General features: G+C 40.2%; 1 protein-coding gene across 1 annotated transcript in view; it reads right to left on the bottom strand.

Annotated features, from left to right (window-relative positions):
- Positions 1-1,821: 1,821 nt before the first annotated feature.
- The window catches only part of MAP3K4 (mitogen-activated protein kinase kinase kinase 4), a 50,870-nt gene continuing 38,789 nt past the window's right edge, over positions 1,822-13,902 (bottom strand). Inside the window, exons 22-27 of the mRNA XM_010000024.1 lie at positions 12,150-12,266; positions 10,497-10,656; positions 4,335-4,457; positions 3,692-3,798; positions 3,306-3,485; positions 1,822-2,364 (exon numbers count right to left, since the gene is read on the bottom strand). Coding sequence (XP_009998326.1) covers positions 2,344-2,364; positions 3,306-3,485; positions 3,692-3,798; positions 4,335-4,457; positions 10,497-10,656; positions 12,150-12,266 — 708 coding nt within the window. The 3' untranslated portion in view covers positions 1,822-2,343. The remainder of the gene's footprint in view (positions 2,365-3,305; positions 3,486-3,691; positions 3,799-4,334; positions 4,458-10,496; positions 10,657-12,149; positions 12,267-13,902) is intronic.

Raw genomic sequence — 13,902 nt, 5'->3', positions numbered from 1 at the left:
AAACCAGGATAGTCTGGGAATGAACAGCCTGTGTGTCTCTAGTGAAGAAAGTGGGCAGTCTTAGTTCTGGCAGCTGGTATTCAAAACTGTTTCTCTGAGGCCATAAAAACCAGGGACTAATTCAAGACACTATCAGTCATACCATGAAATACACATTTGCTGTTCAGTACATCAGATTATTCAGAAACTAGTCTTCTTAAAATGCAGCACCTAAAGGGCAGGTGTAGTAGTGGTTTTAGTATGAGTAGCAAGTAAAGTTTTTGAGACTGGAGGCAGTAAAAAGTATAACAAACAGGTTTTTTGTGTAGTTTATCAACACATGATAATAGAGCCCAAGATCAGAAAATACTGCTGAGCTTACAAAGCTGATCGTGTCCTGCACTCTATTTGCTAAACCAATCTTGCCAGTGGAAAACAGAGTAATATAGCCTGTAGTTCTGTCAGAAGGTCCAGCTATTCTATAGGATCCAGACCTGAAGACACTGTACGCAAGACTTTGAAAATGGGGGTAGGTGGGAAGAGAGAAAAGATCTCTCCAAGCTAGCATTTTACTATCAGCCTTACTTGACAGATACCATGGGCTTTTCTCGGGGTCATAGAATGAGCCCTGTACACAGGGGTGAGTAGTTCTGAGCAGCAAATACATATTCATGTAATGATAGAAACTAGTGCTGGCTTTTTTTTTTTTCCTTTTTAAAGAGCCACTCATTTTACATGCTGGGAGGGAGACATTTAAATTCCTTATAAATCTTGGGCCTTTCTTCTCCAATTGCATGCAGTGCCACTTCTCCCAGAGGGAAATACCAAACATATAAGTGCTTCTGAAAGTGTTCAGCCTATTTCATACCCATTTCTGTGGGACCAACCCTTAGAACAAGCTGAGGGCCAAACCCACCACCCCTGGATCCCTCCTCCTAAGTATGCCTAGAAGTCCTGGTGCACAAGGACTGCACCACGGGGCCCTTCCAGTGTTCACTGGCAACAGAGAAAGCTCAATGGTGCTTGCCAAAATTAAACTAGTCCAGTTCACTGTATTAAAAGAATGACATATGCCACTTGGAAGCAGTGTTTGCCCCTTGTCCTCACAAGCAACTGTGTTCTACAACTGCCTTAACAAAAGTAGTCTTAATGGTTGTTTATACAAAAAATAAAAGTATAAAAAGCTGAGGTGCAGTGAATGAGTTTTCTTTTGGTCAGCAATGATGAACTAGTAAGTAACAGTTTACTTTTCACCTTTATCCTAACCCTTAAAAGCTGTCTGTGGTTCTTGTTGGCCTACAAGGGCACATGAAGCAAGGCAAATGAGGACATAAACTGGGTACATATGATCTACCGCAGAGTGAAGCACTCAGCAGGCCAGGCAGGTGTGAGACTGGGGAGGGGGGGTGTGCATGTCAGGGTTTACCTCAGATCCTTCCATAGTCTGTTGCTGAAGATGACAATGTACTTCCTATTATAACTGAAAACAGAGACTTGTTCAAATTCAGCATTGCATTTTTTTTAGAGTCTAGATACACTGCACTGGTGACCTGCACAGTGAGGCTTGTGCTTTCCTAGATTGAAATGTCAGATTTCATGAAACCCCTCAATAGCTCACTCAGCTGTTAAAAGCTACCCCACAACTTTTAACAAAACAAGGATTTGTGGAATTAAGAGGAAAGACAGGACTTTAGCATGAAGCCAAATATTAAATCAAGTTCTACAGCTTTAAAACCGTTACCTATTTTAAGGTCTAAAACTGTACCAGGACTATGTAAACTTGTACTAATGCCATGCAACCCCACATACTTATTTTCAGAAGAAAAACCCTTCACCAACAAGTCCTAAAATAAACCATTTATTGAGAAAAAACTTCTTTTAAAATTTTGTTAATCAGCCTTGTGCATAACAAATCTGAAGCTTGCGAAAAACAAATAAACAAAAACCCAGTAAAAGTTCACAGTCAGTGCACTCAACAAACAGATTAAAAAACAAGGTCCAAAACGCCTGATAAACACTACAGCATTTTTCTGAACCTAAAGAGTTCAAAAATACTACATATTAACATTATAGTTCTCAATCAAATGAGAAACGGGAGAAAGAACGAAAAGGTATGGTCCATTTACAGTAGTAATGGCACTTTCACTGAAACATGCAGCTTCTTCCAACTTGCAGACAGTGTCACATGAGCAACATGTGCCAAGTAAAACATACAGGAGCAGCAGAGAAAGTGACGCTTGTCACTTGTGCAGTCTTCATAAGTTCAACTTTTATACTGTTTCTCAGCACAGTCTTTATGTAAATATTACATACAGTAGTGATTTAAAGGTATCTTGCCAGAATAAAAAAGGCCAGAGATTAACTTCATTCTTCATCTGTGCAAACCTGTGAAGAGAACAAAAGGCAATTGATTAAATTGTCTCCCTACTGTAGCACAAAGATGACAGCAGATCCATTTCTTTAGCACGTTTGTTCAACATCTTTGAAGCTTTTTCCTTTCTCTCCTGTTACGCAGATAATGAATTAAAAGTGTTTATATATAAATACCACTGTTTCCACTGTCACCATGCAACTCCCCTGTGCCTGAAGAAGAGCTCTGTTTCTGTGGTGGAAGGGAGCTGGCTACGGTTGCCCTGGTCAGAGGGATGGGTATGATGATCTCAAACACATTTAATGAATCAGAATACCAGAGAGAGCTACTTTATATGCTGGAAAATGGGACAGAACCCAGTAACCTACTGTGCTCCTATTTATTAAAAAATATAAATAAATAAAATTACACCTAATTTGTAGCTGTGAATTTGCCTATTCTTAAGCAAAGAATCAAACCATACTTCATGCAAGCACTGCAGACTGTTGTGACAACTGCCAGATAAACATTCAATATGAACTTAAAGTTAAGTATAAACTTAAAAGAAAACACACCCGTGCACTGAAGAGTTCTCAAGCATGTGCCTGCTTAACTTGTGATGGAGGGGACCCTTATCTCTACTCTGTAGCAGTCTGTGCATGTGCTCACTGAGGGTTTAGACACAGAGCTCTTCAGATCCAATTAACTACCAGTGAGTTAAAGTCTTTTTAACATAAAGATAATGTATATCAAAGTGAAAGTGTATTGCACAGTGCACACCAGTCAGATGTTTGATAGCCACATCACATATGCTTTTGAAAAGGTGCCAAACCTTGTTTTCTAGACAACATCAACTTGATAACCAGCCTCCCACTGCAATACAAAGCCCTGCAGCATAGCTACAAATGAGGAAGCCAACTTAAAGCTATCTCAAGTTCCCATCTACAGTCTTTGTAGCCAAAGCCATGAGACAAACCTTGACAAAAGGATGATCGAGGAGCTGGCTGGCTGTCCACCTCATCTTTGGGTCACTTTCCAGGCAGTGGCAGAGGAAGTCTTTGCCTTCTGGGCTCACTTTGTCAGGAATAGGAGGTTTATGACCCATCCCCACTTTATACATTATCTGGAAGTTGTGCTCATATTCATGCCAAGGCCTCTGCAAAAGTAATAGCATTGCTAAGTGCAAAGTTTTAGTGAGTAACTTGCTATCCAATAGGACATATACTGCTGTAACCCAGGAAATTAAAACCCACCCCAGCACTTGCAGACTGAAGTGTAACAGATTGCTAGGAGTGGGACCGGAATTTGCAGAGAAACTGCAAAGAACAGTTTGCACTCATTCAGCACAGGAAACATCCCTACCTTGCCAGTGACCATCTCTATAACGACACAGCCCAGGCTCCAGATGTCTGCTGCGCGGCCGTGCCCTTCCCCCTTAGCCCTAGTGATTACTTCTGGAGCCATGTACGCTTGGAAACAACACACATGATGTCATTAGTTCATACAGAAGAAGGAGCAACAAACAGTAAGAGATTAACTGGGCAAACCAAATGCTTTCTAATACATCTGTAATGAATTACCTCCCAGCTTTTCTTGCTAAGTTCTGTCATCTGCTGGCTTCTAGTTCTTCCACATGTTTTCAACTTAACTGTCTTTCAGTTTGAAAAGTGACAGTGAAAATACTGGTACAATACATGTTTTCAGTTATTTTCATTTTTAAAAATTAGATTAAGCAGCTGTGCTGTTTCAGGAAGGATACAGAGACAGATACAACCCCAGAAAACACAAGCTCCAGCATCTTTATAGTTACCAGACAAATACAATTTTATCGCTCCAGTTACATTACCGGCTGTTTTGGCTTCTGGATGTAAAGCACATCTAACTAGCTAAGGTAAAATCGAGTTTCCCTGAAACACATCATTTTACTCCAGCCAGACTCTTGGTAGAGGTGTCTTCTTTTATGGTGGTAACTAGACAAGTATCTGACTCACATGTGCTTCCTCACCTGCAGTCCCCAAAGTACTATTCACTTCTCCAGGCATTGTCTGGGTGTTGTTCTTCAGTTTCACTGAGCAGCCAAAGTCTCCTAGTTTTATCAGTCCAGATGAGGTAAGAAAGATGTTGGCTCCTAGGAAACACAACAAAAAACAGTAACACTTGTTAAACTAGTTCTGAATTGAGGAATGAGGGCTTCTTAATACACTCTTAGAATTTACACAGTGGGTAACAGCTGAATTTACACTTAGATCTTTACCTGTGGATTAAGCATGGAATATGACAGCATTAAAGTTGTTCCCCCAAGGGTTCATTACCATTAGCCAATGGCATTCTTGGTGGGTTTGTGTTAACACTAAGTGTACTGGAAGTTGACAACAAGAAGTGTTCAGAAGACAAAGCAGTACAGGCGGAAAACTCATCAGCTTTCCATACATGCTCCTTATGAGAAATTACTCCTCTAGGAATTTATGAATTCCAATGCTTATGCTTGTAGGTACTGCACTGTGAAAAAATACCTGTCCTTAAGGAGTTTCCTGGCAGTGGCCATTGCTGTGTGCCTCCCACTGGCCATCTCTGCAGCTCTGCTGAGCCAAGACAGGTGATGTCTTACAGCTGTGTTGTCATTGCCGACTTCCACAAGAGCTTATAGCATTTTATTACATGTCCTACCAAATGCTCACTGCTGTTGCTGTTGTTCTCTACTTCCAGAATAATTTCTGGAGGAGGGCTACTTTTATAATAGCTGGCCACACTGCCAGCTTACACTAGAAAAAAATTTCCTAGCATTGTTGAAAATCTCCAAGGGGAATCTGCAGTTGGCTTCAAGTCACGTGCTCTACGCAACACTGCAAAATAGGCCAAGCGGGTTTGATAGCATGTGGTTTTCTTTTGTTCAGCATCCTGACAAACCCATGTTGACAGCCAACAAAAGACAGGGAGGGCAGAAGGAGCTCACTTACACACGTCTGGCCAAGTCCTGGATTCTGCAAGTATCACAATTAAATCACAAATAGGTTGCAAGAGTTCCCTGGCTGAAATACAGCTTCAGCTGTGATCTCTCTTGAAGAAATATTAACAGTATGCACAGGACAAAACTATGTGTTTAGGGACTTTGTTACACACAACCTTTTCCCATGGCACACAGAAGGTTCTTTCAAAGACAGCTCATCTGAACACCACCTTCAAAAGTTTCTCACTTTCGTTCCACTTTGAACACAGGACAGTGCAGGATTCCTTGGCTGCTCCTCTTTTGTGTTATGTTCCCTTAGTTAATGACTTTTTCCAATTAGCTTGACTGGGCATCCCCAAGATACTGACAGAAAATAAAAAGGATCCTCAAAAAGCTCAAGTCAAAAAAACAACAGGCAGAGGCAGTGCAGGTCAATGATGCCAAAACCCTGACCATTTCTGGAAGGGCTTCTCTAACAGTACACTCATGTTTGATGCCTAAAGCAAGATTTATTTAGTCCAAGAGGCGCTGCAAAGAACTGCACTAAAAGGGGAGAGTGAATAGATTAAGAGAAGTAAATTCCAACCTCTAATTACTGTAATCTTATTATAAGTTTTGAAAGAAGAATTAACTTTCAGTGAACCCAACTCTTCTGCACATTGTCTCCGTAAGTTTTCCACTCCTGGCATTCAGGTGCCTACACGTACTCAGGATCAGAATACCTCAGCTGGATTCTGCCATTTGCAGCAACTTTTTCCTTTGAACACCTGCCCACAGTTTTTCATTATTTTCAAGCAAGGACTTGTCATCTAGAAAGAAGAGGCACTTAGCCCACAGAGAGCTTAGGAAAAGGGGCCATCACCAGCATACACTTTTACAAGGATGTTTTGGAAAACTTATGTTCCAGTTCCTCAAGAAAGCAACATGCATGTTTCACAGAAGGCTAGAAAGCAGTTTCTGACTACTGCAGTGGGTGGACACTGGCAGACCTGAAGTGCAGCGATCTCTGGCTGAAGCTAAAGCTACTGTGATAATTCGGTTTAATACAGTACAGAACCTACTTGCAAGGCCTTTCAAACTGAAGTTTGTCCCTTTAAAAGAAAAGTAAAGACAATTTAGCTTAAATGTTACTGTGAAATTTCCTGTGAGCCCTTATCCTGCAAGCACTTGCAACTGTCAAATGGAACAAAGCAATGAACTGAAGTTTCACCAGTAAGAAAGAGACAGCACTTGAAGACTCGAGTTGCTGACATTTTCTGTCAGCTCAATAATGCTTCCACTGATGTGTTGTCTGCTGGAGCCTCCATTTTGTAAGCCACTTGGCCTCTGCTTTAGAAACCAAGACCAAACTCTAGAAGGCATCTTTAAAAAGTGTCACCTTGTTAGATGAAACCTGCATAGAATCCAGCAAGGACCCGGGTAAAAGAACAGGAGACACAGGGCAGAAATTTGAGGATCCTCGATGCTTTTTACCTTTGGCAATAAATGCTACTGGGAACATAAAATGCCTACCATATCTGCATGGTTAATAAGCAAAATAAAACCAGAGACTGGCTAAAACAGCAAAAAAGCACAACACACCCATCTGTTCCTTCTCTCCTCCTACACATAGACTATCAAAAGCATCTTGATTGGATGTACTTGCGCAGTACAGGAGTAGCACAGCTCTGCACAGCCCTGCAGCTGTTCATACCACAAGTCCTTCAGGGCAGAGTCAAAGGCCACACACTTGCTAGAGGTAACACTAGATATGGCCCAAAGAATTTAAACTGAAGTTTCATGCCCTGTATCTGTGCCAAGTCAGCCCACATTAAGCACAGTGAAAACTACGTGAGTGTCATATTCCAAAGGGTCTGGTGTAAATACTGGGAATCTGAGGAGCAGTAACAAAAGTCCTGCTAAAAGACTGTGGCATAATTCAACAAAGAGGAGCAGCTCATAGACATTCCTCAGCGAGAACTTAAGCTGTGCAGCAGTCAAACTGGTTCAAGAAACAAGAAGGCCAAATGCTACCTTTTATGCAACAATCAGCTTTAGAATCCTCTTTTACTCAGTCTCTTAGGAAGCATGACACATGGCCCATAGTCTCCCATTGAACAGCCTTCCATCTCTTCTTGAATGACCTTCCCTTCCCTTGTGCTCATCATAAAGACATGAAAGCGGGAATGGCAGAAAAAAATGAGCTAACAAAGTTCACAAAAGAATAATAATATAGTAACACTTTGATGAAGACTTCCTAGCCTGGAGCATCTCTTTCACAGGTTTCTGATTTACTGAAGCTTCAGACACAATCCCTTTAACTTCTGCATTCATTCTGAAAATGCAATCTGAGCACTCTTCAGGAATACACCCCTCCTTCCCAGAGAAAAAGCACCAGGCATGACCTCGGTGATTAACTCCTCTCAATTCAGCACTTGAGAGACAACATTTGGACTGCTGTGTCTTGGTTTTGAGCAGTACAAGACAGACATTGACATACTTCAGCAAACCCAGCAGGGGAGCATCAAGATGGTGAGAAGGTTGGTACACACAAGGTACAAGGAGAAGCTATGAGATGAATTTCTTTAGCTTGCAGAAAGGAAAACTGAGGGGGATGGGGGGGGGGTGGGGGAAGAAGCGGCAGCATTATTGCTGTTTTCAGCTGTGTAATGGGAAGATATCAAGATGGAAACAGACTTTTTCCTCAAAGGTCACTGTGAAAGGATATGGGGCAACAGACACAAATAGCGACCTCTGCAAATTCCAGGGATGTACCAGAACAATGGGGATAGGTGAGTCACTGTGACTAAGGCCAGAGAAAAGGGAATCTCCATCCCTGGAAACATTCATATCTCAACTAAACAAGGTCCTCAGCAATCTGATCTAATTTGACATTGGATCTGACACTGATCAGATGGCTCTGTTTTGAACAGAGGGCTCAGTGTGAGGTGCCCCCTTCAGCATTAAATATTCCACCATTCTCTGTCACTGAGTAGTACAACTTCCTACAAAAAGTGTAATAATTATAAATGAGGAATCTGGGCTTAGCCACAATGTTTCAAATCCAATACCCTGAATAGAGGTTAAATAAGTATCCCAAAAACTTCATCACCTACTACATACCAGCACCAACTACTTTACATAGTGAGGCAGACAAAAAAAAAACAGTGAAGGCAAGTGTAACAACCAGCCAACACTGCCCTCGGCTTGCTTGAGCAACCACAGGTTGAAAAAGGATTCAAGGCAGCTGTGTCCTGCTTCATCTTTCACACTTACAGAACTGGATGCCATAACAGCATCTGAAAGACAACAGCGGCACAAGTGGCCACTACTAACCAAGAGACTCAATTTTGGAGCACAAGGTAGTCACAAACACCAACTGCAGGACACCACATAAACAATGACTCTAAGAAGTGGTTATCTGCTGCTGAAAGAAACAGATCCACAGTGATGTTTAGCAAACTGGCCGTGAGAGATCTGGGCTGATCTGACCATGAGATTTCCTTAGAAAAGCAGTTTCAACAGACTGAATGACATATTACCATTCTTCTCTACCAGAAAAATAAGAGTACTTGACTATGTAAGAGCTAAAAGTAAAACCAGAGTTTTCTTCCCTGCCTTTAGTTTGAAAACTTGGAAATGGAATGGTAGCCTAAAAGGAGACAGAGAGCATGAGCATTCCAATGTAACATCAGGCATCCTTTACAAAAATACCCTCTGTGCTTTGTCTTCATATTCCGTCACTAAGTTTTAGGAAGGTCTATACAGAGAGGCATCTGCAGTGACTCCTCAGTTTATAGCTACTGTTATTCTCAAGGAACACCCCAATATTTGCTCTGAGGAACCCACTGCAACAGAAATACCCTCAGATAACACAGCGTTATAGTTCTGTTAAACAGTTCTCACTTCACTGCAATTCCCTGATGAGAGGAAGACCTATTTGGAAACATACCCAGAAATAAGCAATGACAGAGCAGCACAAAAGAAATCCCTGTCAGTCAGCCTTGAATTTTGATCATGAGCTTACAGGAGAGCACAATCCAGCTAAGCAGAACCTGGATATGGAATGATTGAGTAAAGGGCAAGGAGGGCACTACAAAAAGCATGGACAAAAATCCACAACTGGAAAGAAACCTTTGATCAGGAAGGAGAACCAGAAAAGGCAAGACTGCTAGGGAATGGCAGTGAGGGGAAAGTGTTTTCTAGGAAAAAAAAAGCCAAAACTGACTCAAGAGTGGCCTACCTGGGTGGGAGGCCTCTGGATCGTAGATAGTTCTTTTCCCAAATGAGAAGCACGAGGCCAAAGGACCAAGAGCAACTGGGAACCTCCTACACTGCTGCGGTGATTCAAAGCCCTGTGAGCAAGAGGGACATAGAAACCCAGCATCGTTGGGTTGCACTGCCTTGTCATAACATGAGCATTCACAGGGCATATTGTGTGCATTGCTTCCCCTGCCTTCTGCTAATTTTCTGCCATAAGTGAGCAAAATATGCCAGACTAACAAAACCAAGATAAATAGACATGTAAGATGTTCTTGGAAGGTGCAGGAAAAGAAAAATGAATGTGAAATGCAGACTGACACTGGGTCCCTTAAGCAAATGCCAAAACCGACCCCCTTCAGTTACTGTCGTACTTGTCTGCTCGTTTTGTAAGCAAATGCTGAGAGCCAAGCATGAATAGATAAATGTATGGCAAAAAACCTACTAGATAAGTAATTTTACTGTATCCCTTAAACTTCTTTTAACAAGCCTTTTATTATTATGCTTAATCAACCATTCATCTGAAATCCTGAAACTCTTTTGGAAAATGGGCATCACAAGGTAAAGTTCTGCTCAACAACTCTAGCACGGTACATGCTTGTCAGCACCCAAAACCCACCGTATCTTGCAGAGATGAGAAGAGCATTACATAAGTCAATATATTAGTACTAAAAATACAAGATCCAAAATTTGAGTTTGACTGAATCCCCAACAACCTCTACAGAACCTATATAAATCATGGACTTAATTTATGATTTTGCAATGCCAACTGTGAACATTTCTTATGTTCTGCACTTAAAAAGGAGCATGTAAATAACTAGTAACATGTAAACTGAAAACTGAAAAATGAGTGGAAGGCTTTATACACTTAAAAGGCTGTACATACAATGTGCACTGAAATCTGCAATTATGTTCCCCATCCCTCCCACCCCCCCTCATCTATACCACTGAAACAACATTACCTTTTTTGGTTAACATTACCTTTAATGTCTCGATGAACAATACCATGTTCATGTAGTACATTGATAGCAATCGTGATTTGCTTTGAGTAGAGCCTAATAACATGCTCTTGAAGGCCCAGTTTTGATACCTCCTCCAGAGTGCCTTCATCACAGTACTCCATGAAGATGTACATTTCTTCCTGTGTAGGAACCAAACCAGACTTGATTTAATTATTTTTTTAAAATGTTAAAACACTGAATTAAGATCACATCTTCCTTCCATTCGTTATTGTTTGTGAAAAGAGTAATAGAAGTACCATGTAATGTTTAAATGGAAGGACCTCTTACCGTGAAATATCTAATAATATCTAATCACCTCTTCAGAACTCTATTCTCTTGGGCATTTTTCAACCTAACATATTCTATTGCACAGCTATGGAAAATCTTTGCTACACTTGCCTTTGCATCTTTTGTATGTAGCTGATACTATTTGGTGGTTAAAATACGTTACTTTGTCATCAACCAAAAAGCACTCTGGAAATTCTGTAGGTATATTACTCAAAAATACAAAAAGATCCTTTGCATACTTAGAAAAAAAGGTAAAATTATATTTTAGTCTCAGTTGCTTTTTTCTTTCTCTCCCAGTTCCTGCAATATCATGCGTCGATTGCTTGGGGAGAACAAGTTTTTCACTGTTGTCTGTGGCCTGAACATGTATGCCAAGTCTTAACTCACTTTAAGGAAAAGTTAAGTTCTTGCTCCCTTTCTCTGTCCCCAGGGCCCAGCCTATTTCAGCCAGGCTGAAATTCCTACAAAAAGATGGAAAAGACACTAAGTTCCTAGAACTATTCTGAGAAACCTATGCAATGGCACAGATACCCACAGCTGTGTCCCCAAGCAAAGAAATGCAGACAGAAAGCAGCTTTTGTCCCCTTCTAAACCAGCAATGGGTCAGCAAATCAACCCATTCATACTGAGCAATGCAGTCAAAACCACACACCATTTTCCAGCCAGACATGAGACATCCTGTTCCCTGCCCACCTTATGGGGTAGAGATACATGAAGGACCTGAGACTCACAGGGAGAGGAGGGAGGGGCATGTGGGAAGCAGAGAGTAAAAAGTAGGGTATATAGGCAAGCAACTCTGGAATCCAACTCTGAGAAATCAGGCTTCATTAGTTCTGTTGCTCAAGGAAGAAAACTCATTCCTCCTTCTGAAGAGATACTAGCTGAATTCCAAAAGATCTGCTTCCTTAACATACTTGTCTGGCATCAGGATTTAAACACCAGCACAAAACTTTTCAAGCAACCAATAAGATACTGGTACAGTTTTTGCTGCTAACAGTGAAGGGTTTTATGCTGTCTAATCTTCACCTATACACAAAATTTCCCATACTGTATAGGATCTATCTTGCTTTTAGAGCAGTTAAACAGAGTGGAATAGCTCCAGGATTACTCACTCTATTGACTTACTGCCAACCTTCTCTGTTGATATACCAGTTCAAAAAATGTTCTCCAAACTGAGGTTTCAGAGACCTCAACATTCAGAGGAAAAAAGACACACTGCAATTCATAGAAATATTCAGACCGTTAAGCTAAACTAGAATGTTCTCAAGTAAAACCTTCAGTGATCCAAAGCTTAAAGTTTTCTCTCTGCCCTATAAAAAACCCCCAGTAATTTATGTTCTCTTACCCTATGGAGCTCCACACCAAAATAACGAACAAGATTAGGGTGTTTGATGCCTTCAAAAATCTTCAGTTCATCGGCTGTTTCTTTGATGGTTTTGTGATCATTAGGTTGAAATCTTATCTGCAAGAAAAAAATTTAATTATTTTGCCACTATTTTAAATTACTAAGAACAGCAATAACAACAAAAAAATCCCACAAAATCAAGTAACACATCCTAAACCCAATACCAAACCAAAATACCACCTCTCCATCCCCAAACTTAAACAAAAATGAACACAAAAATTCTTTTGGTAAACTGCAAATATTTATCAACATCATAGAAACAAAATACTGTTACTTAAATGTATAAATACACAAATGTGTGCACATATATATTCCCCTCTAAGCTTGCCTTCTAGCTTAAATGTGGTAGATAGACACAGTACAAGAGAATCAGAAAGCAACATCAGTGAAAGCAATTCTTCAAGAAAGACTAGTTGCCAGGTACTTCATCAATGGAGGTTCTTAAGGGATTTCTCCGAGGGGTTTCTTCACTGAGAATGAGGCAGCTCCAAGAAAAGGTGTGGCATGGAACAAATACAATCATAAAGGTTTTGATGAAAGAAACAGGTTTACATTAGTTCTCCTACAATATGCTGTGATGGACTTCTCATGGAGAAATCATGGATCAAGTCTTCTGAAAAAACTGATTTAAAACTTCTTTTCACACAAAGACAAGTAAAATGCATAGAAAGGTATGGAAGATGCTACTGTTACCATACTGGTATAAAGCAGAAACTTCATTAACTGAGTACAGGCCAACTGCTAGAGAAATAAATGTACATATTTTACCTTCAGTTGCTAGGATGTTATGACTGTTATGTTCTGTATAACAATTCCAGGATACAGTTTGTATTCAAACAGTGGTAAAATGAAATACATGGAGATTGCATAAAGGTGACAAATGGCATTCAAGTATTTTATGTATTTTAGAATAGTTGTAATACTATGTATTTGTAGTGAAGCTTGTCCACTATAATTTGTAGAGATTTTAATGACACTGTTGTTAAGACAGTAAAGTCTGAAGGAATCTCAGGTGGCAGAGGGGAATTCAATGTTTTTAACCAGTTTAAAAATAAATAAATGCATCTTCTCCCAAGGTATTCTTAAGAAAATTCAGAAAAGCCTTTTATCTGGTAGTTGCAAACATTTAAGCCAACAGTGGGGAAGTACAGAGTATTTCTTTGTGAAATAATTCTTGAAATTGAAAATACTACAGGGACAGTCAGCATAATGTACATTCAGCTTACTAGTGAAGTGTTTGTAGAACAATGTCCATTTAACTTACTTGAACTTGTGCCAAAGAGCACACACATGCCAATATGTAAAAACCACCTGAATCTAGAAAACAACATTGGATTCCAGAAACAGAGTGTGCTACTGATAGGGGGAAAATCTTATTTTGTCAGGGAAAAAAATAATTAAAAAAAAGTAAAAAAATCACAGAACAAAAAAGTTTCAAGTATTTTTTGGTATTAGTCAGTTAATGAGTACGGTAAAGAAGTTAAGCACAAGCCCAGTCTTGCTTTTCCACACTTTTGAGATCACATACGTATGATATGGTGTATGTAGAAGAACCAGCTCATAAAATGTAACTGCTCTAACATCAACTGTCTGGCATGGTAATGGCTGTGAATGGCTGATGCTCACCATTGTCTGGAGATGTAGAAATGCAGTAAAAGTAAACAATACAAATATTTCTAAAAAACAAGGTGCT

This window comes from Chaetura pelagica, unplaced genomic scaffold, assembly GCF_000747805.2.
Source record: "Chaetura pelagica isolate M959 unplaced genomic scaffold, ChaPel_1.0 scaffold135, whole genome shotgun sequence".
In the NCBI taxonomy this organism is placed as follows: domain Eukaryota; kingdom Metazoa; phylum Chordata; class Aves; order Apodiformes; family Apodidae; genus Chaetura; species Chaetura pelagica.
This window is presented reverse-complemented; position numbering and strand designations above follow the sequence as displayed.